General features: G+C 57.6%; 1 protein-coding gene across 1 annotated transcript; it reads right to left on the bottom strand.

Annotated features, from left to right (window-relative positions):
- Positions 1 to 3,739: 3,739 nt before the first annotated feature.
- LOC309452451 (scavenger receptor cysteine-rich type 1 protein M130-like) lies at positions 3,740 to 19,311 on the bottom strand (the record flags this gene model as incomplete). Its single annotated transcript, XM_082077072.1, has 17 exons — positions 3,740 to 3,801; positions 4,368 to 4,520; positions 4,705 to 4,788; positions 5,195 to 5,290; positions 6,029 to 6,166; positions 6,897 to 7,211; positions 7,741 to 8,055; positions 8,395 to 8,709; positions 8,795 to 9,121; positions 9,639 to 9,953; positions 11,155 to 11,292; positions 12,540 to 12,641; positions 13,292 to 13,600; positions 14,086 to 14,187; positions 14,838 to 15,146; positions 15,419 to 15,733; positions 19,284 to 19,311. The coding sequence occupies 17 exons, from the start codon at positions 19,309 to 19,311 to the stop codon at positions 3,740 to 3,742; spliced, it is 3,423 nt and encodes a 1,140-aa protein (XP_081933198.1).
- Positions 19,312 to 22,865: the final 3,554 nt, after the last annotated feature.

Here is a 22,865-nt window from a genome sequence, read left to right as displayed (position 1 = left end):
GCTCTGGATCTCAGGGGGATGTGCAAATGCCACGGTGGGGCATTGTGATGTCACTGGTGATGTCACAAAGGGCCCTGCCCAGGCACCCCTTTAAATATGAGGCAGGGAGGCGGTCACCCCACCATGGCCTGGTCCCGGTGAAAGAGGAGACGTGGCCACTCTCACCACTGCTATGTCCCATCCCTGGAAACTGTGAGGCCACTAAGAGCCAAAACTTCCCATCCCTGGACACCACGGGCCACTCAGGATAAAATTTCCTGTCCCTGGACCCATTAGGGCACCAAGACCTAAAATGTCCCATCCCTGGACCCCTTGGGCCACCAAGAGCCACAATGACCCATGCCAGACTGGGGTTATCCCATCCCTGGAGACTTTGGGCCACTAAGACCTAAAATGTCCCATCCCTGGATCCAAGATGTCCCATCCCTAGACACTTTAGGCCACTCAGGCCCAGAAGGACCCCATGAAGCCACCAAGACCCAGGTTGACCCATCCTTGGAAACTTTGGGTACACCAAGTCCTAAGATGTCCCATCCTTGCATCGAAGATTTCTCATGCCTGGAGACTGTGGGCCATCCAGGCCAAAGTGTCCCATCCCTGGACTGTGTAAAGCCACCAAGACGCAAGATGTCCCATCCATGGACACTTTGGGCCACCAAGATGCAGGATGTCCCATCCCTGCACCCAAGATGTCCCATCACCAGCTCCCTTGGGCTACCAAGGTCAAGATGTCCCATTCCTGGACCCTGTGAGGCCACCAAGACCCAGGATGCCTCATCTCTGGACCCCTTAAACCACCAAGACCTAAAACGTCCCATCCCTGGACACTTTTGCCACCCAGACTTATAATGTCCAAACTCTGTATCCAAGATGTCCCATTTGCAGCCATCTCGGGCCACCAAGACCTTAAATGTCCCAACCCTTGGATCCCTTAGACCACACAGGCCAAGATGTGCCATCCCTGAACCCCTTAGGCCACCAAGACCTATAATGTCCCATCTCTGGACCCCTAGGGCCACCGCAAGCCAGGTTGCTCAATGTCAGACCTCCAATGTCCTAACCCTGGACACTTTGGGCCAACAAGATGTAGGATTTCCCATCTCTGGAAACTTTGGGCCACCAATACCTAAAATATCCTATCCCTGGACTCCTTAGACCACCAAGACTTAAGATGTCCTATCCCTGGACACTTTGGGGACACCAAGACCCAGGATGTCCCATCTCTGGACCCAAGGTGTCCCATCTCCAGCCCCCTTGGGCCACCAAGACCTAAATACCCACGCCCATGGACCACCTAGGCCAACATGTCAATTCTGTGGATACTTTGGCCATCAAGACCAAGATGTCTTGTCTCTGGACCCCTTTTGGCTACCAAGACCAGCATGTCCTATATCCAGCCACCTTGGGCCACCAAAATTAGGATGTCCCATCTCTGGACCACTTGGGCTACCGAGAGCCTGGATGTCCCATCTCTGGACATTGTGAGGCCACCAAGAACCCGGATATCTCATCCCTGGAGCCAGATTGTCCCATCTCCAGCCCCCTTAAGCCATCAAGTGCCAAAATTTCTCATCCCTTTATCCCTTGCGTTACTCAGGGCAAGATGTCCCATCCCTGGGGCCCTTAGGCCACCAAGACCTAAAATGTCCCATCCGTCCAATGGGTTGGGGGGGATCTCTAATGGGTTTAGGGATCTCCAGTTGGTGGGGGGGTCTCCAATGGGTTGGGGGATCTCCAGTGGGTTAGAGGGATCTCCAGTGCATTGGAGGACCTGCAATGGATTTGGGGGGAGCTCCAGTGGGTTTGGGGGATCTCCAGTGGTTTGGGGGATCTCCAGTGAATTGGAAGAACTCCAATGGGTTTGGGGGTATCTCCAGTAGGTTGGAGGGGATCTCCAATGGGTTTGGGGATCTCCAGTGGGTTGGGGGGCATCTCGAATGCGTTGGATTGGGGGATCTCAAACAGCTTTGGGGGCATCTCCAGTGGGTTAGGGGATCTCTCATGGTTGTGTTGAGGGATCTCCAGTGGGCTGGGGGATCTCCAATGTGTTTGGGGGAATCTCCAATGGGTTTTGGGGGATATCCAGTGGGTCGGGGGTGGATCTCTAATGGGATTGTGGATCTCCAATGGCTTGGGGGGATCTCCAATGGCTTGGGAGACCTCCAGTGGGTTGGGGGGCTGTGAGAGTTGGTCTGAAGATGGAGCAGTATTTGCCTGACCATCGCCATCAAGAACTGAGAGAACTGAGGCCCTGACTGAAAGAACAGATGGACAATGACTTGGAGAGAGGCCCGAGGAGAAGCATTGTGTTGAACTGTTTTCTCCGATTCGGGGGGGCTCAAGCTCACAATGGCTGCTGTGTGGACTTTGCTGCTGCTTCAGCCAAACCAGCCCCCACCTCCTGAAAGCTATTGTCATGAGGTTCTCTTTGACCCAGGGACAATAGCTGCCGTCCAGAAGATGTGTTCTCACCTGCAGCCTCAGTTACACGTGTCCCTCACCTGCTCCCTCAAACAATGGCCAACGAAAAGGAGCATGCCCAGCAGCTTGCCAAGGGTCCTGAGATCACCCAATGGACCAGAGAAAGACCACTGAATGCTGGACATGTTGGCAAAAGAAAGCTTGAATCTTTCGAGCCTGCGCAGTACGAGCCTGGGTTGCGAAATCAAGGTAGAGACTGGCCTAAAACAATGGGAGCAAGGGAGGTGAAGACGCATAAAAGGTGGCTCCAGAATGGACACCGTTGAAGATCTTCCCACCAGAGCATCCTGAACCACGGTGGAGAACCGGCAGGACTCCATGGGACCGGACACCAGAGGGAGCTTCTGGAACTGGACTGGTGATAAACGCAACCTCACTTCTCATCTTTTCCTTTACTTTTCCCCATTTTTTTCCCCTTTCTCTTTCTTACTCTCTCTCTATTGCGTGCTGCTTTACGGGCAAATAAATAAAGCAACACTGCTTGATTGAATTATAACCCCTTGGCTTTTTGGTCGCCTTAATTTTGCGCTCTGAGATCAAGGTAAAAGAACCATCACGAGTCCATCATCGAATGGACCATGACACCCGCCCGCTCCCATCCCTCCTGTACCTGCACACAAGTGCTTCCCTGACACAAACCCGCGCTGACACCCCGGCGAGGCAGCAGGAGGGCAGGGCAGGGGCTGCAAGCAGCAGGAGGACGGGGTCCCAGGGTTGCCGTGGGGCCTCACAGCCCCTGCTCAGGAAGAACACAGCTCTGTGGCTGTGACAAGAGTGCTCAGGGTCTGTGACGGCCCAAGGCAGCAGGAGCAGCCCATGGAGACTGGGGCCCTGGCAGAGCCAAAGGAGAGGGAACCCCAGCCCTGTGTGTCCCAGAAAGTGGCTCCGCACCCTGTGCTGGGCACTGGGGAGCACAGCTGCCTGCTGACCATTGTGGGAGGTGATCTGGGGTGTGATCCCCTCTGGGCCATCTGGAGTTTAAAGGGCACGGTGATGACCTTAGGGCTCACATCTGTGGGGTCACAGCCAGGACTTACCCTGGCACAGCAGCTCTGTCATGGCCTCTGCACTGTGGGACCAGCCTGGCCCAGGCAGGGCCTGGGGAAAGAGCAGCTGGGAAATCTCGGGGTGAAGAGATGGGCACTGGGGAGCATCATGGGACCTGTTAGAGAGTCATTTTGACTAGAAACTGCCTGTGGCAAGCAGGATGGAAACCACCCCAAGGGTGTTTTTTAGTCTCTGCTGCCCCTGATCAAACTCAGGAAGATTTCCTGACGCCTAGGCAGACACAAACCAGCTCCAAGTCAAAGTCCACCGACACTTTTAATAAGAACAAATACAATACACAGTGGAAAAAAGGGGAAAGTAGAGGAAACTCTGTGCTGTTTGTGCTGCCCATGGGCAAAGGGAGGCGGTTCCCGGTGCTCGCGGCTCTCCCAGCTGCACGGACCTCTCCTCCCTCCTGGCTGCACCCACCTGCACAGCAGGGATGGGCTCTCCTGGCCGGGGGCTCAGGGGCTGCTGTGCACCCAGCTCTGTCACAGATGTGCCAGAGAGATCTCTTCAGCGTCATCATAGCCTATGCTCTCCAGGGACAGGGAAGTGGTGTCTCCTTCAGCTCCAGGGACCCTGGCACTTCTCTGGGAGCACAGGCTGCCCCCTGCAAACAGCAATGTGGGACATTGCAGCTCACCCCATGGGGTCTGTGCATCACCTTCCCCCCTGCTCCTCACCACACTCAGCTCCTTCTCCCACCCTTCAGTCCCTCCATGGGAAACTCCTGGGGCAGGTTCCCCCTACCCAGGAGGTTTAGGTCTCAGTGCAGCAGCAACCAGGGTGGCAGTGCTGAGCAACCAGGAACCAGCAGCGCTGAGTTTCCCTCTCACCTCTGGGTGCATCGCTGGGTCCTGCTCCCTCCTCTGGCTCCCTGGGCATTTCCCAAGCTCCCTGTCCAGGAGCAATGTCCTCCCCAGGGTGAGAAACCTCTCTGGCATCATCATAGCCATCCACTGGGTCACCCACAGGCAGAACAGGAACATCTGAAAAGAGAGGGGAGCTGGTGACAGTGAGAAGATCCATCCTGCAGAGCAGAGGATGGGAGGTGCTGGTGTTGAAAGCAGCACAGGAGACCCTCAGGTCCTCCCCATCTCTGACGGTGACACCCAGTGACACCTCTGTTCTTCACTTGTCTGCAGGCAGATCAGCCCCTTCCTGCTTCATTACCTGGTGCTGATCCCAGACCATCCTCCTCCTCTCGGTGCCCAGGGTAGGGCTGCAGCTGGTTCAGGGACTGCTCTGAAGAGGAGCCTGGAGAGATGTGCAGTGAGAGTTATGGGACGAGCCCACTCACCTTGTTCGTGGCCAGTGCTGCTGGGGAAGGGGGACCCACAGAGCTGGGGCTGCATGGGGAGGAGGGCTGGGAATTCACCCTGCTCCCCTGGGACAAGCCCTGTCTCAAAGGTGCTCCTAGAGCTGCCCCAGGACAGCTCTTCCCTCACTCGTCAATGGGTGCAGGGGCAGGAAGAGAGGGGCTGTCCAGCTGCGATGGGCAAAGCGGGTTGGGAGGCAGCTCCTCTCCCGGGCCCAGGGCTGGGGTGCTCTCCCCACAGACCACACAACCCCAGCACTGCAGGGACCACGGGCTGGGGGCTTCAGGGGATCAGCCCTGGGGAGGGGCCAGGTGAAAGGGTCCTGCAGATGTGCCCACACCCACCTGAGCAACCAAACCTTGCCTGCTTCTCCCACGCTGGGCTGTGACCAATCTCCTCGTACACGGCCTCGGGGAAGAGCTCCTGGGCTGTCCTGGAGCCTGGGGACAGAGGCAGAGCTGGCATGGGGACAGGCAGAGGGGCAGTGGGACCCCACTGTGCTCCCCAAACCTGTTCCTTGGCCCAGCCCAGGACTGCTCCAACAGCACAGCCTCAGGGTGCTGTACAGGAACAGCTGCCACATCCCCAGTGAGGGCCACATCACTGTGGAAAAGATCTGGGGCAGCATCACCTTCATATCTGCCCCTTGGAGACAGCACTCAAGCGCCTCTGGCCCCTGGGTCACCCCCTTGTCTGACCCCAGAGCAGCTTCCGTGCTTCCCCTCCACCTGGAGCCGACCCCTGTCTGCCCCACGAGTCCATAGCAGGGCCCCCGCCCTACCAAGGGCAGGCAGAGCTGGGCAGAGGGTCAGCCTGGGGCCTGACTCCATGGAGATTGGCCCTGCTGCCCTCTGTTCCTCCTGTCTTCTCCTTTGCCCCAGGGCGCCCTCCAGCATTACCCAGAGCACTGCCAGCTATCCCCCAGGATAATATCTCCCCTGGTTCTGCTCTGCCATGTCTCTCCTTGCCCCATCTCTTGCTCCCACCACCTCTGGGCTCTCTCCAGCCCTTTGCTGCTGGTGCCCTATGGCCAGCCAATCAATGAGGTGCATTGGACAGGTGGCAGCACACAGTCTCCTCCCCTCAGCTCTGCTTGTGCCCCTTACTGACCCCCTGCAGCACCCCCAGCCCTTCCAGGAGGGCTGGAAGCTCACTGGGAGCTCTGTGGAAGGACCCACCTCTGCGCCCAGCCCTGGCCCTGAGCGCTTGCCTGGCCAGCAGGGCCAGGAGCAGGCAGAAAAGGGCCCCCAGGATGATGCAGATGATGACAGGCACTGAGATTCTCCCACTGACAGTCGGACGGCCCCGGGTGGGATCTGCACAGGCAAGAACATGGAAGAACAGCACCAGCCCTGGGAGAGGTGGAGGCAGCACCAGACCTGACCCCCATCATACAAGGCAGCAGAGAGTGGAGGGCCCCAGGGGGGATGATGGAGAAGCTTCCACCCTGCTGACTGAATTTCACCCCCTCCTCAACCCCCACACAACCACTCCCTCCTGGGAGTTACACGCCCCAGCAAGGAGCCCCTTGCACCCCACTGTGGGTCAGAGCCCGGCCCTGGGATACCCAGCCCTGGGGAGGACGAGTTACCTGCTTGGGGTGGGGATGCTGCTGTCCTGGGTGCAGCTGCAGAGGAGGAAAAGGAGAGCTGGGCTGAGGGGGTGGGAGTGCACGTACCAGGGAGCCTCCCCTGCAACACTCCAGTGTGTGTCTGTAGTGTCCCTGACACATCCCACCACAATTGCCCCTCCCGTAGTGCTAGAAAGGGACCCAGGACAGGGCCCAGGGCCTCTGCTCTGGGTGGCAGGCAGGGTGGCACAGGCAGCCCAGGGGATGGATGGTCCTGGAGCTGCAGGGCCCCACGGGCAGTGGCCCAAGGACACCCAGTACCACTGAGGCTGCTCCCTGCTTGGCACCAGGCTGCTGCACCCCACAGGAACGTTCCTGCTCTCGGGAGCTCAGGGGCTGTGCCAGGACCAAGCAGGTGAAAGGCCTTTCCCAGCTCCCTGCCAATACCTGACCAAGGGGTCCCAGCCCCCGCTCACCCGAGCAGCGCACGGCAGCGTCTTCCTTATGCCGGCAAGCACGTCCATCCCCAAGCCGGGCCCAGCAGTCCTGCAGAGACGACTCCGTCCCCCGGCACTCCACCCGCTCCAGCCAGATGGGGCCTTGGCCCACCCCAAAAGCAGCCTCATGCAGGGCAGACACAGCGGGGCCACAGCCCAGCTGCCTGCATGCCACCTGGGCATCCTGCATGTCCCAGGAGTCATCGCACACTGTCCCCCAGGAACTGTGATGCCAGAGCTCCACTCTGCCCGAGCACCCGTCCTCGCCTCCCACGGCACGGATCTTCTCCCTGTCTGGAGAGGGCAAAGAGCTCCCATGGCACTCAGACAGCAGAGGAGCCAGGCAAGAGGAGCACGCGGAGGAGCAGCTCCCTACCTGTGCAGCTGCTGGAGTTGGAGCACGGGGCCAAAGGCTCTGGGGGCATTTCTGTGCGTCCCCCTGAAGAAGGAAACACTGTAGTGAAGGGGCTGGCTTGGGGGATTGTGCAGAAGAGAGCGGGGCTGAGCTCTGCTTGTGCCTGTGTGTACCATCTTGGTCACAGAGCAGCAGAAGGGTGCCCATGGAGGGGAGGCTCCTCTGAACCCTCTCTGGTCTCTGCTGAGACCCCGCTTGGAGATGTTGCTGCCTCCCCCACGCACTGCGGGGTGGCAACTGCTGCTGGACATGTGGGACACTGAGAACTGTGGTCACATCTGTGCCACCAGCAGCACAAGCGTCTTACACGGCAAGGAAAACCCCTCCAAGCTCTTTCTCTGCATTTGGCCTTGCCCAGAGGGGAGCAGAAGCTGGGGTGACACTGGTGCCCCAGTGGCTCAGAGTTACCATTGCAGGTGATGTGGGTCTCTTCTCGCAGGTCATCGCACGACTGTGGGTCCCAGGAGGTGGATGGACACTGCCAGAAGGAGCTGGTTCCCTTCTCACACTGCACGTAATCCAGCCAGGCAAGGCCAGACACCCTGCCATAGGGCAGGCCTGTTTCCAGGGATCCTCCGTCCCCGCAGCCCAACTCCTTGCACACCAGTGACACCGTGTCAGGAGTCATCGAGTTGGAGCAAACACTCCCCCACGTCCCGTTGTAGAAAACCTGGAGGCGCCCAGAGCAGCCGTCACTGTTCTCCAGCCTCAGGGCCATGAACTCTGGGAGGAAAGGCAACAAGAGAACAGGCTGGTGTGAGGCTGTGGGAGCCGGGACACCTCTGCGCTCCCCAGGCCACCAGCCAGGCAGGGCAGGGCCAGCAAGTCCCCCTTGCACCCAGGGCAGAGAGAAGTCCCTGACGGACACAGCCCCTGCTCTCCCCACTCACCCTGGGGGACACTGAGCTCCCCAGGGACCCCGGTGAACTGAGGGCACCCATGCATGGGTGTCTGTAGGCCGGGCTCAAGCAGGGGCTCAGCCAGAGACAGCCTTGGCCATGTCCGGCTTTCCCTGCATCCCGGCCTCCCGGGAACCATCCCGGCACAGCTCCCGGCACACACCTGAGCACATGACGCCCGCGTCCTCTTTGTGTCCACAGTCGTGCTGCCCCCAGGGCCCGGCAGCACAGTCCCAGAGAGCAGCTTCGGCCCCAGAGCAGTTCACACGGTCCAGCCAGATCTGCCCAGAGCCTTCCCCGAAGCGAGCGGAGCTGGCCGCCTCCACCGCCCCTCCGCAGCCCAGCTGGTGGCAAACGACGGTGGCATCAGACAGGTCCCAGCCATCGTCACAGACGGTCCCCCAGCTGCCCTGGTAGTAAATCTCCACTCTCCCTGCGCAGCGCCCCGGCCCGTTCACGAGCCGGACCCGCCGGCTCCCTGCAGTGGGGAGAAAGCACAGGAGCTGTCAGGGGGTGGCTGCCCCCCCACCCCATCATCTGGGGGCTCGTGCAGCGCTGCTTACCCCAGCAGATGACTCCCACGTCCTCCACAACCCCTCCCAACAGGGCACTCCTGCGCAGGGAGGTGTTGCAGAGGGTCAGGCTGGCCTCGTGCCCTGCGCACCGGACCCCTTGCAGCCCCACGGGGCCCGTCCCTCGCTCAGGCTTTGGGGGGGTGTAGGCTTTTTCTGCCTCTCCACACCGCAGCTGCCGGCACACCACGCTGGCCTCCCGCACGTCCCACTGGTCGTCCAGCACTCTGCCCCACGTCCCACGCTGGAAGATCTCCACTCGCCCATCGCACCGGCTTCCGCCGCCCACCAGCCGCAGGGACGCAGGGTCGGCTGGGCCTGGGGAGAGCAGAGGAGCTGCAGCCATCAGCGGCACCGGGCAGCACGGCAGCCTCCAGGGAGGAGGGCAAGGGGGGTTGTCCAACCACACAGGGCGAGAGTGAGCCCTGTGCTGACAAGAAGCGAGGGCAAAGCCCAGGCCCTGTCTGCAGCTCACACCGGGTCTGCTGCTGCGGGGTGGTGGGATGAGGCTCTGCAGGGCTCTCTGTGGGGATGGGATGTGTTTGTCTGCAGCCACAGGGATGGAGCAGAGCCCCAACAGCCTGTCCTGGGCTCATCCTATGGAACCCAAGCCGGGCAGTGATACCAGGGCCTAAGGCGCTGCCCTGGGGACAGGTGTCTGTGTCTGTTCAGACCTCAGCTCTCCCAGAGCAGAGCGGTCAGTCTGAGCAGGAAAGTCCCCCAGGGCACCTCCAGGGAGAAATTCAGCCTGGTGCTGCCATGGGACCCCTGCTTTGGGTGGCCATGTCTCACACAAAGGGAAACAGAGCTAATGCACCATTTTCCCAGCACTCACCTGAGCAAATGACAGCAGCGTTGTTCCCGGGGGAGCACGGGGAGGCCCCCAGAGTGGCCACTGGGCACTGTCCCAGGTCAGATTCCGTCCCATCACAGTGGAATGAGTCTCTCCAGACAGGGCCGGTCTCTCTCCCAAAATGCTCTCCTCCAGGAATGGACTCAGCAAACCCACAGTTGAGTTGACGACACAGAACGTGGGCATCCGAGAGATCCCAGCGGGAGGCACAGAGGGTCCCCCAGCTCCCCAGCACCTGGACCTCCACCCTCCCCGCACACGCTGTGCTGCCGTTCACCAGCCTGAACCCTGTGTACTCTGGGGACAGAGGAGGAGACAATCACAGAATCACATCATGTCAGGGATTGGAAGGGATCTCAAAGCTCATCCAGTCCAACCCTCCCACTGGAGCAGAAACACCCAGATGAGGTTACACAAGAAGGTGTCCAGGTGGGTTTTGAATGTCTGCAGAGTAGCAGACTCCAGAACATCCCTGGGCAACCTGGTCCAGTGTTCTGTCACCCTCACTGCAGACCGAACTCCCTCAGTTTAGCTGTGAGGATGCTGTGGGAGACTGTGTCAAATGCCTTACTCAAGTCAAGGTAGATCAAGTCCACCGCTCTACCGTCATCCATCCACCTTGTTATGTCCTCATAAAAGTCAATGAGGTTGGTCAAGCACGACCTTCCCTTGGTGAAGCCATGTTGACTACCCCTAATGACCCTCTTATCCCTGACATGCCTTGAGACGGCACCAAGGACAAGTCGTTCCATCAGTTTCCCAGGGATGGAGGTGAGGCTGACCGGTCTAGAGTTACCCGGGTCCTCCTTCTTGCCCTTTTTGAAGACTGCAGTGACATTTCCTTTCCTCCAGTCCCCAGGCACCTCTCCCATTTGCCACAACTTAGCAAAGATGATGGAGAGTGGTCCAGCAATGACCTCAGCCAGCTCCCTCAGCACCCGCAGGTGCATCCCATCCGGACCCACGGATTTATGGTGTCCAGATCACCTAACTGCTCCCTAACCCAGTCCTCATCAACCAAGGCAAACTCCTCCATTGGCCTGCCTGCCTGCCTCTGGGGTCTCAGCGGTGCGGGGCTCCTAGGACAGCCATGGAAGAGTAGACAGAGACAAAGAAGCATTCAGAGAGGGTGGGTTGGTGCTTTTGTACCCTTGATAGCTGGTGGAAAGGCCAGAGGGACAGAGCTCTTTCTTCTCCTTCTGCACGGTTTTCATGCTGCAGACTGTCCCATGATCCCTCCTGCCCTACACCCACCCAGCACAGTCCTTGCTCTCTCCCCAACCCCCGGCACAGCCCCAACGTTCAACACCCCACCCCGAGTCCTCACGTGTGCAGCTGACAGCAGCGCTGCTCATCTGGGGGCAGGCCTGGTCCCTGGAGGACCCCGTGGGGCAGGAGGACAGGAGGGACTCATTCCCGACACACTGCAGCTCTCCATCCCACATGGGACCAGCCCCTTCTCCAAAGTGACCTCCTCCAGACACAGGCAGGGCCACGCCGCACTGCAGCTCCCTGCAGACCACCTCAGCAGCCTTGGGGCCAAAGCGGGAACCACAAACAGTTTTCCACTGCTTCCCATCACGGATCTCCACACGTCCTGAGCAGTGGCTCTTCCCGTCCACCAGACGGACAAATCCTGGATGGGGGAAAAACAAACCAAAAGAAAATAAGCAATCAAACCTAACCAAACAAAGAAACAAAAAGCAACCAAACATACAAACCCAACGCCACACCTGGGAGCTCCCCAGAACTCTCTGACAGTTACATGTCCACATCCCATGTCACCCCAAGCAAGCCATGGCCAAACTGCCATTGCATATCCCTGGGGAAGCTGTTGGGGAAGTGCTGGTGACACAAACACATCCAAGACCCTCCTCCCCTTCTCTACAGCACCAGAGCACTCGAGGTGTGTGTCTGCCACACGCTCACAGCCACAGGTGCTGCTCAGAGAAAGGGTCCCACACAAGGTCCTCTGTGCTGCCCGGCACGCTCCCCCAGCACCGCAGCCATGTGAGCCTTTGGGGTCCAGGAGAACTGGCCCAGATGGTGACGAAGCTGCAGCTGCTCAGCCCCTGCAGAGCTTGGGCCAGGCAGGACCATCATCACCTGGTGCCACCAGAGGCTCACTCTGATCCCAGGATATACCTGGGTGTCGGGATGTTCTTTTAGATGGGAGGTGTCCCAGAGCACAGAAATGGAGCAGCTGTTATCACGGCTGGTGCTTTCCAGAGCCCTCCCCTGCCTGCTCCAGGGGGATGTTCTGATCCAGGGACACTGTTATCTGGGGTGCACAGGTCCCAGGCCAATGGCCAGGCTGGGGACAGGAGACCCGCATGTCCCCCTGGCCTCCCTCTGCCTCAGAGGGTGACAGCAGCACAGACAAGAGTCAGTAAGTGCTGGTATAGACCCTGTTTCATGGGTCAGTGTGGGGAGCTGTGGGCAGGCAGGAGGGGCTGGGCAGCTGGTCAGCGCTGCTGGCATGGGGTGCTGTCCCCTCAGGGCTGTCACAGCTTTCCCCAGGGACCAGTTACACCAGCAATGACAGTTCCAGCTCAGCAGCATGACTGCCCACACTGAGCTCAGATCCAGCATGTTTGTTATTCCATATGGCGCAGCCAGGTCCCTTCCACCATCCCAGCCCCAAAGGTGGGCAACAAACTGACCCCTTACCTGAACACATCACTCCAGCATCAACACTGTGACCACAGTCATGTTCACCCCATCCTGCATGTTTGCAGTCAGACAGGGCTGATTCGGATCCATCACAGCTGACATCATCCATCCAAATGGGGCCAGATCCTGCCCCAAAGTGTCCATACTGAGGAGCTCCAACAGCAGACCCGCAGCCCAGCTGCTTACAAACCACTGCTGCATCGTTCATACCCCAGATGTCACCACACACGGTCCCCCACTGTCCCTGGTGTTTCACCTCCACTCTCCCGGCACAGCGCCTGCCGCCGTCCGCCAGCCTCACCTCCGCAGCACCTTCAAACACCAACACGGGATGAGTCAGGAGAGCACCGAGCCCCAGTGCTGCAGCTCTGGGGGAACCTCCTGCCTGGGCAGAGTCAGGGGCACCACCCTGGGAGCTCCCTCCCCTGCAGGCTGTTCCCAGGGTGGTGCAGAGGTCCCTTCTATCCCCTAGGCTGTGCAAGGCTGGGGTGACCAGCTCCAGCCCTGCAGGGTCATTTGTGCCCCACAGCCTTCCTTCTACTCTAATGGTCCTTTCAACCTGTCCCTGGCTGTGGCCCACCTAGAGCACCCACTCCTCCCCAGCCAGCACCCTGGGAAGAGACCCGTCCCCAGGGATCCCCAAGCACACACTGCTGCTTCTCCCAGGGCCCCCCACTCCCCTGGGCCACAGTCTGCCCTGGGCACCTCCCAGCTCATCATCTCAGCCCTTTGCATATCCTCTGTGGAGAAACATGATGATCCCAGGGAGCCCTCCCAGCCCATGGCCCCCTTTGTCCTGGGGCATCAGCCCAGTCCTGCCGTTGTCTGTGATCCCCAGGAGGGTCAGGTCTCTGTTGCCTGTGGGAACAGATGCCCCAGTTCCCTTGTCTCAACTGCACCAACTGTCCCCTCCTCAGGCTGGGTTTTACCCCAGTGTTCAGCACCCCACCCCGAGTCCTCACGTGTGCAGCTGACAGCAGCGCTGCTCATCTGGGGGCAGGCCTGGTCCCTGGAGGACCCCGTGGGGCAGGAGGACAGGAGGGACTCATTCCCGACACACTGCAGCTCTCCATCCCACATGGGACCAGCGCCTTCTTCAAAGTGACCTCCTCCAGACACAGGCAGGGCCACGCCGCACTGCAGCTCCCTGCAGACCACCTCAGCAGCCTTGGGGCCAAAGCGGGAACCACAAACAGTTTTCCACTGCTTCCCATCATGGATTTCCACACGTCCTGAGCAGCGGCTCTTCCCGTCCACCAGACGGACAAATCCTGGAAATAAAACACCAAAAAGCAAATCATACAAACCTGTGGTGAGGCAGGAGGGGTTGGGCAGCTGGTCAGCGGTGCCTGCACGGGGTCCTGTGCCCACAGGGCTGTCACAGCTTTCCCCAAGGACCGGTTGCTCCAGCAATGCCAGTCCCAGCTCAGCAGACTGGTTGGCCACACTGGGACCTGCTCCAGCATGTTTGTTGCTTCCTGAGAGCACAGCCAGGGCCTTCCACCATCCCAGCCCCAAAGGTGGGATCAGGTTGACCCCTTACCTGAACACGTCACTCCAGCATCCTCATCATGATCACAGTTATGTTCACCCCATCCTTCATGTTTGCAGTCAGACAGGGCAGATTCGGTGCCATCACAGCCAACATCATCCATCCAAATGGGGCCAGATCCAGCCCCAAAGTGTCCATACTGAGGAGCTCCAACAGCAGACCCACAGCCCAGCTGCTTACAAACCACTGCTGCATAGTTCATACCCCAGTAGTCACCACACACGGTCCCCCACTGTCCCTGGTGTTTCACCTCCACTCTCCCGGCACAGCGCCTGCCGCCATCCGCCAGCCTCACCTCCGCAGCACCTTCAAACACCAACACGGGATGAGTCAGGAGAGCACCGAGCCCCAGTGCTGCAGCTCTGGGGGAACCTCCTGCCTGGGCAGAGTCAGGGGCACCACCCTGGGAGCTCCCTCCCCTGCAGGCTGTTCCCAGGGTGGTGCAGAGGTCCCTTCTATCCCCTAGGCTGTGCAAGGCTGGGGTGACCAGCTCCAGCCCTGCAGGGTCATTTGTGCCCCACAGCCTTCCTTCTGCTCTAATGGTCCTTTCAACCTGTCCCTGGCTGTGGCCCACCTAGAGCACCCACTCCTCCCCAGCCAGCACCCTGGGAAGAGACCCGTCCCCAGGGATCCCCAAGCACACACTGCTGCTTCTCCCAGGGCCCCCCACTCCCCTGGGCCACAGTCTGCCCTGGGCACCTCCCAGCTCATCATCTCAGCCCTTTGCATATCCTCTGTGGAGAAACATGATGATCCCAGGGAGCCCTCCCAGCCCATGGCCCCCTTTGTCCTGGGGCATCAGCCCAGTCCTGCCGTTGTCTGTGATCCCCAGGAGGGTCAGGTCTCTGTCGCCTGTGGGAACAGATGCCCCAGTTCCCTTGTCTCAACTGCACCAACTGTCCCCTCCTCAGGCTGGGTTTTACCCCAGTGTTCAACACCCCACCCTGAGTCCTCACGTGTGCAGCTGACAGCAGCGCTGCTCATCTGGGGGCAGGCCTGGTCCCTGGAGGACCCCGTGGGGCAAGAGGACAGGAGGGACTCATTCCCGACACACTGCAGCTCTCCATCCCACATGGGACCAGCGCCTTCTTCAAAGTGACCTCCTCCAGACACAGGCAGGGCCACGCCGCACTGCAGCTCCCTGCAGACCACCTCAGCAGCCTTGGGGCCAAAGCGGGAACCACAAACAGTTTTCCACTGCTTCCCATCATGGATTTCCACACGTCCTGAGCAGCGGCTCTTCCCGTCCACCAGACGGACAAATCCTGGAAATAAAACACCAAAAAGCAAATCATACAAACCTGTGGTGAGGCAGGAGGGGTTGGGCAGCTGGTCAGCGGTGCCTGCACGGGGTCCTGTGCCCACAGGGCGGTCACAGCTTTCCCCAAGGACCGGTTGCTCCAGCAATGCCAGTCCCAGCTCAGCAGACTGGTTGGCCACACTGGGACCTGCTCCAGCATGTTTGTTGCTTCCTGAGAGCACAGCCAGGGCCTTCCACCACCCCAGCCTCAAAGGTGGGATCAGGTTGACCCCTTACCTGAACACGTCACTCCAGCATCCTCATCATGATCACAGTTATGTTCACCCCATCCTTCATGTTTGCAGTCAGACAGGGCAGATTCGGTGCCATCACAGCCGACATCATCCATCCAAATGGGGCCAGATCCTGCCCCAAAGTGTCCATACCAGTGAACACCGACAGCAGACCCACAGCCCAGCTGCTTACAAACCACTGCTGCATCGTTCATGCCCCAGTAGTCACCACACACGGTCCCCCACTGTCCCTGGTGTTTCACCTCCACTCTCCCGGCACAGCGCCTGCCGCCATCCGCCAGCCTCACCTCCGCAGCACCTTCAAACACCAACACGGGGTGAGTCAGGAGAGCACCGAGCCCAGTGCTGCAGCTCTGGGGGAACCTCCTGCCTGGGCAGAGTCAGGGGCACCAGGGTGGGAGCCCCCTCCCCTGCAGGTCCTCAGAGCAGTGTGAAGGTCCATCTGTCCCCACAGCTGCACAATGATGGGAGTGCCCAGGTCCAGCCCTGTTGGGTCATTCTCCATCCCACTACACAAGGCACCTCTTCCCACGCCAACGGCCACCTACCCCCCCACCCATGCCCACTCACACACTGCCCAGCTCTGCACTGGGCACCCACTGCCCCCAGCCCAGCACCCCCTGAACAGCCCCATGTACCCAGGGCTGCAGCTTCCCATGTAAACCACCTGCCCCAGCACCATCCAAACCAACCCCATCCCCAGGGCGTTCCCTGTTCCCACTGAGATGATCCAGAGGATCCCACATTCCCTCTTCTCCCCTGGCATCAGCCGTGGGCCAGGCCCCCCAGAAGGACATGTCTCTACTGCAGATGTCCCCATCCTCTCTCTCTGGGGGCACAAACTGCCCTCGTGGGGTCAGGTTTCCCTCTGAACAAGGGGTGCTGAGCAGCACACAAACCCTCTGGGGCACCCCAGAGGTTGGCAGTGCGCTGGGGATCTCTGGGTGCTGCCATCACCAGTGAGGCCACCACTGGTCCAGAGGCAGAGTGCTGGGAACAAGGGGTCCCCAAAGGTACCCCAGGACAGGGGGGCTGTGAATCCAGCCAGGCACAGAACACTGGAGCCCCAGAAAAGGAGATACTGTCTCCCACCCAGACAGGCACAGGGAAAGGCACAGGCTCCGTGGAACTGAGCACCTTCTGCCCCTTGTCTCAGCAGCACCTGCAAAGGAACCCCATTCCCAGACCCATGACCACACTGGTACCTGCTGGCCCTGGGCGGTGGGACAATGAGTCAGCACTTACCCCTGCACAGCTGTACCCAGAGGAGCAGCCACAGCGTCTGAGGGGACAGGAGTCCCTCTGTGCCCATCCTGAGCCTCCTGCCCTGATGGCACATCCCTCTGTGCCGCACTCCCTGACACAGCTCCAGGGACTTGTGGGAGCAATGATGACGGGAGGGCAATATATCTCTGCAGATGCCCCCAGTTACAGGAGGAGCCAATCGAAGCAGCAGCACCTTTTTAGACATTATCGGGAGCTATCTCCCCTCTGACACGGCCCAGTCCTCCAATGAACTTCTCCAGTGCCGTTCATGACCATATATGAGGGGCGGCTCCGCTGCAGGTGTCACATCACTGCAATGGTAGAACATCACAGGACAGGGCTGGTTGTAGTGGGGCAAACAGTTTTTTACCCCTTGAGCTCTGAGTGTGGACCAGAAGCCCTGAGCATGTGCTGCGACAGGCACATCCATAGAGCCCGAGGTGAGAGTGTCCAGTCACTCTGGTGCCATAAGACCCAGGGGGCTGGGGCTGCACCGGGGCTGTGTCAGGAAGGGAAGGAAACAGCCCCTGTGACAGAGCCCGCTGTGCAGGGAGCAGCAGCTGGGAAAGGGCCTTAGCCCAGGGCAGAGCCCCATCCCAGGAGTGCTGGCTCACCCACCGCTCCCTGGAGAGCCCGCGGAAGGTCCCTCACAGGAGCTGGAGCTGGGACACGTCCCTGTCCTGGCAGCAGATGTGCAGCCCAGAGGCTCAGACGTGTCCCTGACTGTCAGCGTGTCACCGAGGGGCCGTTATTCCCCACGGGTGGATCAGAGCTGCAGCCTGCAGGTGCACAAACCACAGCCCCCGCGCTCCCCCCGCGGGGCCTGGGCAGGAAGTCTGTGGTTTCCTCCTGGCGCCGTGCCTGGGCACATCCCTGCGGTGCCCCCGAGACACCCCCAGCCTGACGGCTGCAGCCAGGGCTGCAGGGGCTGCTCCTTCGGCCTCGCAGGGACGGGGCCGGGCAGCTCCTGTACCTGCTGGGGACCCTGTGACAGCACATGGACGGTCGGCACCGAGCTCCATGGCCATGGGGTGTCACCAGTGACGTGAGCACTGTTCCTTCTACTGCCACTGCTGTGTGCTCATTGGTTACACTGACAGTGACCTCACACCCTCTACTGCCACTGCTGTGTGCTCATTGGTTATACTGACAGTGACCTCACACCCTCTACTGCCATCTCTGTGTGCTCATTGGTTCCACTGACCTCACCAGCCCCTGTAAGGACGTGCACCTGGTCCTGGCCTATCAGCCGTTCAGCCAGGAGCAACATCACTGCCCCTTGTCCTGCCATTGGTTGCCACCCAGTAGAGCCTGGCTCCATCCTCCTGACACTCCCCCTCTCCATATTGATCCCCATGAACGAGTCCCCCCTCAGTCTCCTCTTCTCCAGCTCCAGAGCCCCAGCTCCCTCAGCCTTTCCTCACATGGGAGATGCTCCACTCCCTTCAGCATCTTGGTGGCTGCGCTGGACTCTCTCCAGCAGTTCCCTGTCCTGCTGGAACTGAGGGGCCACAACTGGACACAATATTCCAGGTGTGGTCTCCCCAGGGCAGAGCAGAGGGGCAGGAGAACCTCTCTGACCTACTGACCACCCCCTTCTAATTCACCCCAGGTACCATTGGTCTTTATGGTCTCCCATCCAAGCACTGACCGGGCCCGACCTCGCTTAGCTTCCCAGATCAGACGAGATGGGGCGTGCTCAGGGTGCTATGGCTGTGTATATATATGGTCTCCTGTCCAAGCACTGACCGGGCCCGCCCCTGCTTAGCTTCCCAGAGCAGATGAGATGGATGTTCTAAGGGTGATGTGGCTGCATATATTATATATATGTATGTTCCTCAAGTATATTCTGGTAGTATCCGAACTAAACCCTTTTTTCAAGGGCAGAGTAGAGGGGTAGGAGAAACTCTCTGACCTGCTGACCACCCCCTTCTAATCCCCCCCAGGTACCATTGGCTTCCTGGCCACGAGGTCTCCCATCCAAGTACTAACTGGGCCCAACCCTGCTTAGCCTCCCCGATCAGCCATCCTCAGGGTGCTATGGCTGTATGTATTATATATATGATCCCCAAGTATATCCTGATAGTAATTGAACAAAACCCTTTATTCAAGGGCAGAGTAGAGGGGCAGGAGAACCTCTCTGACCCCCTTCTAACCCACTCCAGGTACCATTGGCTTCCTGGCCACAAGAGCCCAGTGCTGGCTCATGGTCACCCTGCTGTCCCCAGGACCCCCAGGTCCCTTTCCCCTACACTGCTCTCTAATAGGTCATTCCCCAACTTATACTGGAACCTGGGGTTATTCCTGCCCAGATTCAAGACTCTACTGAGACCCCAGGGACCTCACCAGCACAACCTGTTTGCTCTGTGCACATGTTGGGGTGACCCCATCTGGCAGCGCCCACCCAATCACTTGCTCACACCCCACCAGTGGGATTGGGCAGGAACTGGAAGGGCAGAAGCAAGAAAGAAAACCTCATGGGTCAAGATAAAGACAATTTAATAAGTGGAGAAATAGTTACTACAGCAGGAGAGACATATGCCCTGCCTGTCTCTGAGCAAAGGATGTTTTGAAGAACACACCTGCCTCCTCAGTTTTATTGCTGACCATGACGTCATATGGTGTGGAATATCCCTTTGGTCAGTTGGGGTCAGCTTTCCTGGCTTCGTCCCCTCCAGCCTCTTGTCACCTCCAGCCTCCACAGTGTTAGGGCAGCGTGAGAAACAGCGAAGACCTTGAGGCTGTGCCAGTCCTGCTCAGCAGCTGCTACAACGTCAGTGTTGTCAGAGCTGTTCTGGGCACCATCAGCAGGGGTTGTGAAGAGGAAAATCAGCTCCATCCCAGCCAGTACCATCTCCAGCCTTTGTTCCACACCATATGCACCCTGCTCAGGTCCTACAGAGTTCAGACATTGACATCCACCTGGGGCTGGCCCTTCCCCAGTCCTTGCCGTGACACGCTGGTTTGGCTGGTGTGGCTCAGGTGGACCAGGGCAGGTCCCAGCACTCCTGACTTCTCCCCTCGCTCAGCCAGAGCAATTGGGAACATTCAATCAGGTTATGAGCCTAAGGACAACGTGTCCCGTCCCAACAGATGGGATAAGGGATGAGTTAATCCTGACACAACAGATGAGATGAAGAGGAAAGAGGAAAGAAGGAAGAGAGAGAGAGAAGAGGAAAACTAAGATATCAGAAAGAGAAAGGGAGAGAGAGATATCACAGATATCACCACCCTGTGGGTACATTGGTCCCAGGATGACTCCATGGGTCTCTATGGGTCGCTATGGTCTCCATGGGTCTCTATGAGTCTCTATGGTCTCTATGGGTCTCTACGGTCCCTATGGGTCTCTATGGTCTCCGTGGTTCTCTATGGATCGTTTGTGGTTTCTTCTGGTAGTTGTTTGTCAGACAGATGGTTCATCTCTATCATCCCAATTAGGCCACGAGGCCTTTCACAGCAACACTGTTAATTGTCCTTATCTTCTGCCTCCATGACCATAAAATTTCAGGAAAGATAAGACGAGGTATCATCTATCTCTTTCTCCCAAAGCAACAAAACCCAGACGTTTAAGGCATAACAAGGTCTTTGTTCTGCTAAGGATGGGGGGAGCTCTTCAAGGTTGTCACACAATGAAACCTGTTTATCACCAGCCTGCACCCCCCGTTGGCCTTACAGGCAGCTGGGAGACCCCCACAACCAGGGGGGGTGCCTCTGTTTGGCACCTCAACATCCAATTTTTGGTTCAGTGTTCATTGGCGAGTTCCTCTGCTTCACGTGGTCTATTTTGAGATCCCCTTTAGGTCTTTTCCATACTGTCCCCATGCACAGGTGTTTCTGAAGCTGGCGTTTTCTCCTGGTTTCCTATGTTCACAGACAGTTTCCCTGCATCTTGCAGCACCGAGAGGAGCTCAGAGTGTGACCCAGTGATCCTGCAAGGCCCGTCCTGCTGGGCTGGGCTTGGATGTGGGGACCTTCCAGTCCAGCTCACAGGACTGGGCTTTTCTTTGTATGTTAAAGGATTTGTGCTGAGGGTCCCTTGGTGGCCCCCTCAGGGGATCTTGGCCTTTGGGCGTGATCCAACTTGCCTGTGTCCTCCCCACCTTCTGGAAATTCCTCCCACCCCACACATCTGTGGGTGTTTCTGCACCTGATGACGTGGGGAATGTGGACCCATCCTTGTACTTTTCTTTCTACTCTCATTTAAAATCTACTTCATTCCATTATGTCTTATTGGAGAAGGTGTTATCCATTTTATATGTACATTATAATGGTTACGTATATTTAACTTCTCTGGTTTTATACATATCTATATATCTATGTACAAATATACTCACGTATAGAGGAACATATACATTTTAAATACCATATTTATTCATAAATAAAATGAAAAAAATAATAAAACAAAAATATTGGCTGCTCATGGCTTGACCAGGTGTACTCCTGCTGGGTAAAGAACTTGCTGGAGGACCGGGCCTGAAGAGCTGTAGTGAAAGGAGTCAGATCCAGTTGGTGGCCAGTAACGAGTGGTGTCCCCAGCATTCAGTATTGGGGCCAGTTCTGTTTAATCTCTTTATCAATGATCTGGATGAGGTGATCGAGTGCACACTTAGTTTGCAGACGACACCAAGTTGGGTGGAAGTGTTGATGTGCTGGAGGGTGGGATGGCCATACAGAGGGATCTGGACCGGCTGGATAGATGGGCTAAAGCAGGGCTATCAAACTAATTTCGCTGGGGGCCACATCAGCCTCATGGTTGCCTTCAAAGGACCGAATTTAATTTTAGGACTGTATAAATGTAGGAGTAGTAACATTTGTACAGTCCTAAAATTACATTCGGTCCTTTAAAAGCAACCATGAGATTGATGTGGCCACCGTTTAAAATGAGTTTGACAACCCTGGGCTAAGGCCAATTGTCTGAGGTACAACAAGGCAAAGTGCCGGGTCCTGTACTTGAGTCATAACAACCCCATGAACACTACAGACCTGGGGAAGAGTGGCTGGGAAGCTGTCCGGTGGAAAGAGACTTGGGGGTGTTGGTGACAGCAGCTGAACATGAGCCAGTGTGTGCCCAGGTGGCCAAAAAGGCCACCAGCATCCTGACTTGTGTCAGGAATAGAGTGTCCAGCAGGACCAGGGCAGTGGTTGTGCTGAGGCTGCACCTCAAATCCTGGGGTCAGTTTTGGACCCATCACAATTGAGGCACTTGAGTGAGTTCAGAGAATGGAACTGAGCTGGGGAAGGGTCCGGAGCACAGGTTTGATTGTGGGTTGTGGGACATTGGAACAGGCTGCCCAGGGGAGTGGTGTAGTCATCCAGGTCAATCAACAAACTCTTCTCTACCATAAGTGTCATGTTCGATATAAAGCTGGAGACGCCTTTTCCAGCTAGTTCGTTCGCGTTTTCTGGATCCTTTGTTAGCTCTGTTCGGCAGTTCCATTCCATTGGGAGTACAGTGTTCATTCAGTTTTATGAAATTTTGCTGTTTTTCAGTTGGCCTTTGGGCGACTCTACCTTTTGCACTTGTACTTTCTCTTGCTGGGATCAGCTGTTCAGGACCAGGGTGCTCTCTTCTTTTGGGCTGCCTGTTCAGCACAACTGGAGTCATGTGGGGGATTGCACTGAATATCATATATTTTACTTTATGTAAATAGAAATAGTATAAGTATATTATTATTAGTAGTGTGTTACTTTTATTATTTTTATTGTGTTATTATTATATTATATTATTATTATGTCTTATTAATTTTTTTTCTAAACCCACAAGTTTCTCCCTTCCCATTCAGTTCTCTCCCTTATCCCACCTGGGGACTGGGAGCAGGATGTGAGCAGCTCTCATGGTCTTAGTTGGTGGCTGTGGTAAAACCATGAGAGGAAAGGGTAGTAGTAGCTTCAGAAAACTTGAAAATCACTTTCCAAGATGACGCCTTTTATTTTATTTTATTTTACTATTTTTGGTAGAGGGAACAGCATGAGGAAGGAAAACCATCAGAAACTGCAGCTCTGGAGGCCCAGAGTGGAGCTCAGGATAAAGAAATATCACTCTGAGCACAGTGCTGTGGTCATTCAGAAGGACTCTGGATCAGCCATGACTTTGTGTTTCCAGGAACAGCTGGTGAGGATGGAGAGATAGCAGCACAGGTGGGGACACACTGGGCTGAGAACAA

This window comes from Streptopelia decaocto (genome assembly GCF_964273445.1).
Source record: "Streptopelia decaocto genome assembly, contig: HAP1_SCAFFOLD_60, whole genome shotgun sequence".
In the NCBI taxonomy this organism is placed as follows: domain Eukaryota; kingdom Metazoa; phylum Chordata; class Aves; order Columbiformes; family Columbidae; genus Streptopelia; species Streptopelia decaocto.
The sequence above is the reverse complement of the archived record's forward strand: the minus strand, read 5'-3'. Positions and strand labels throughout refer to the sequence as shown.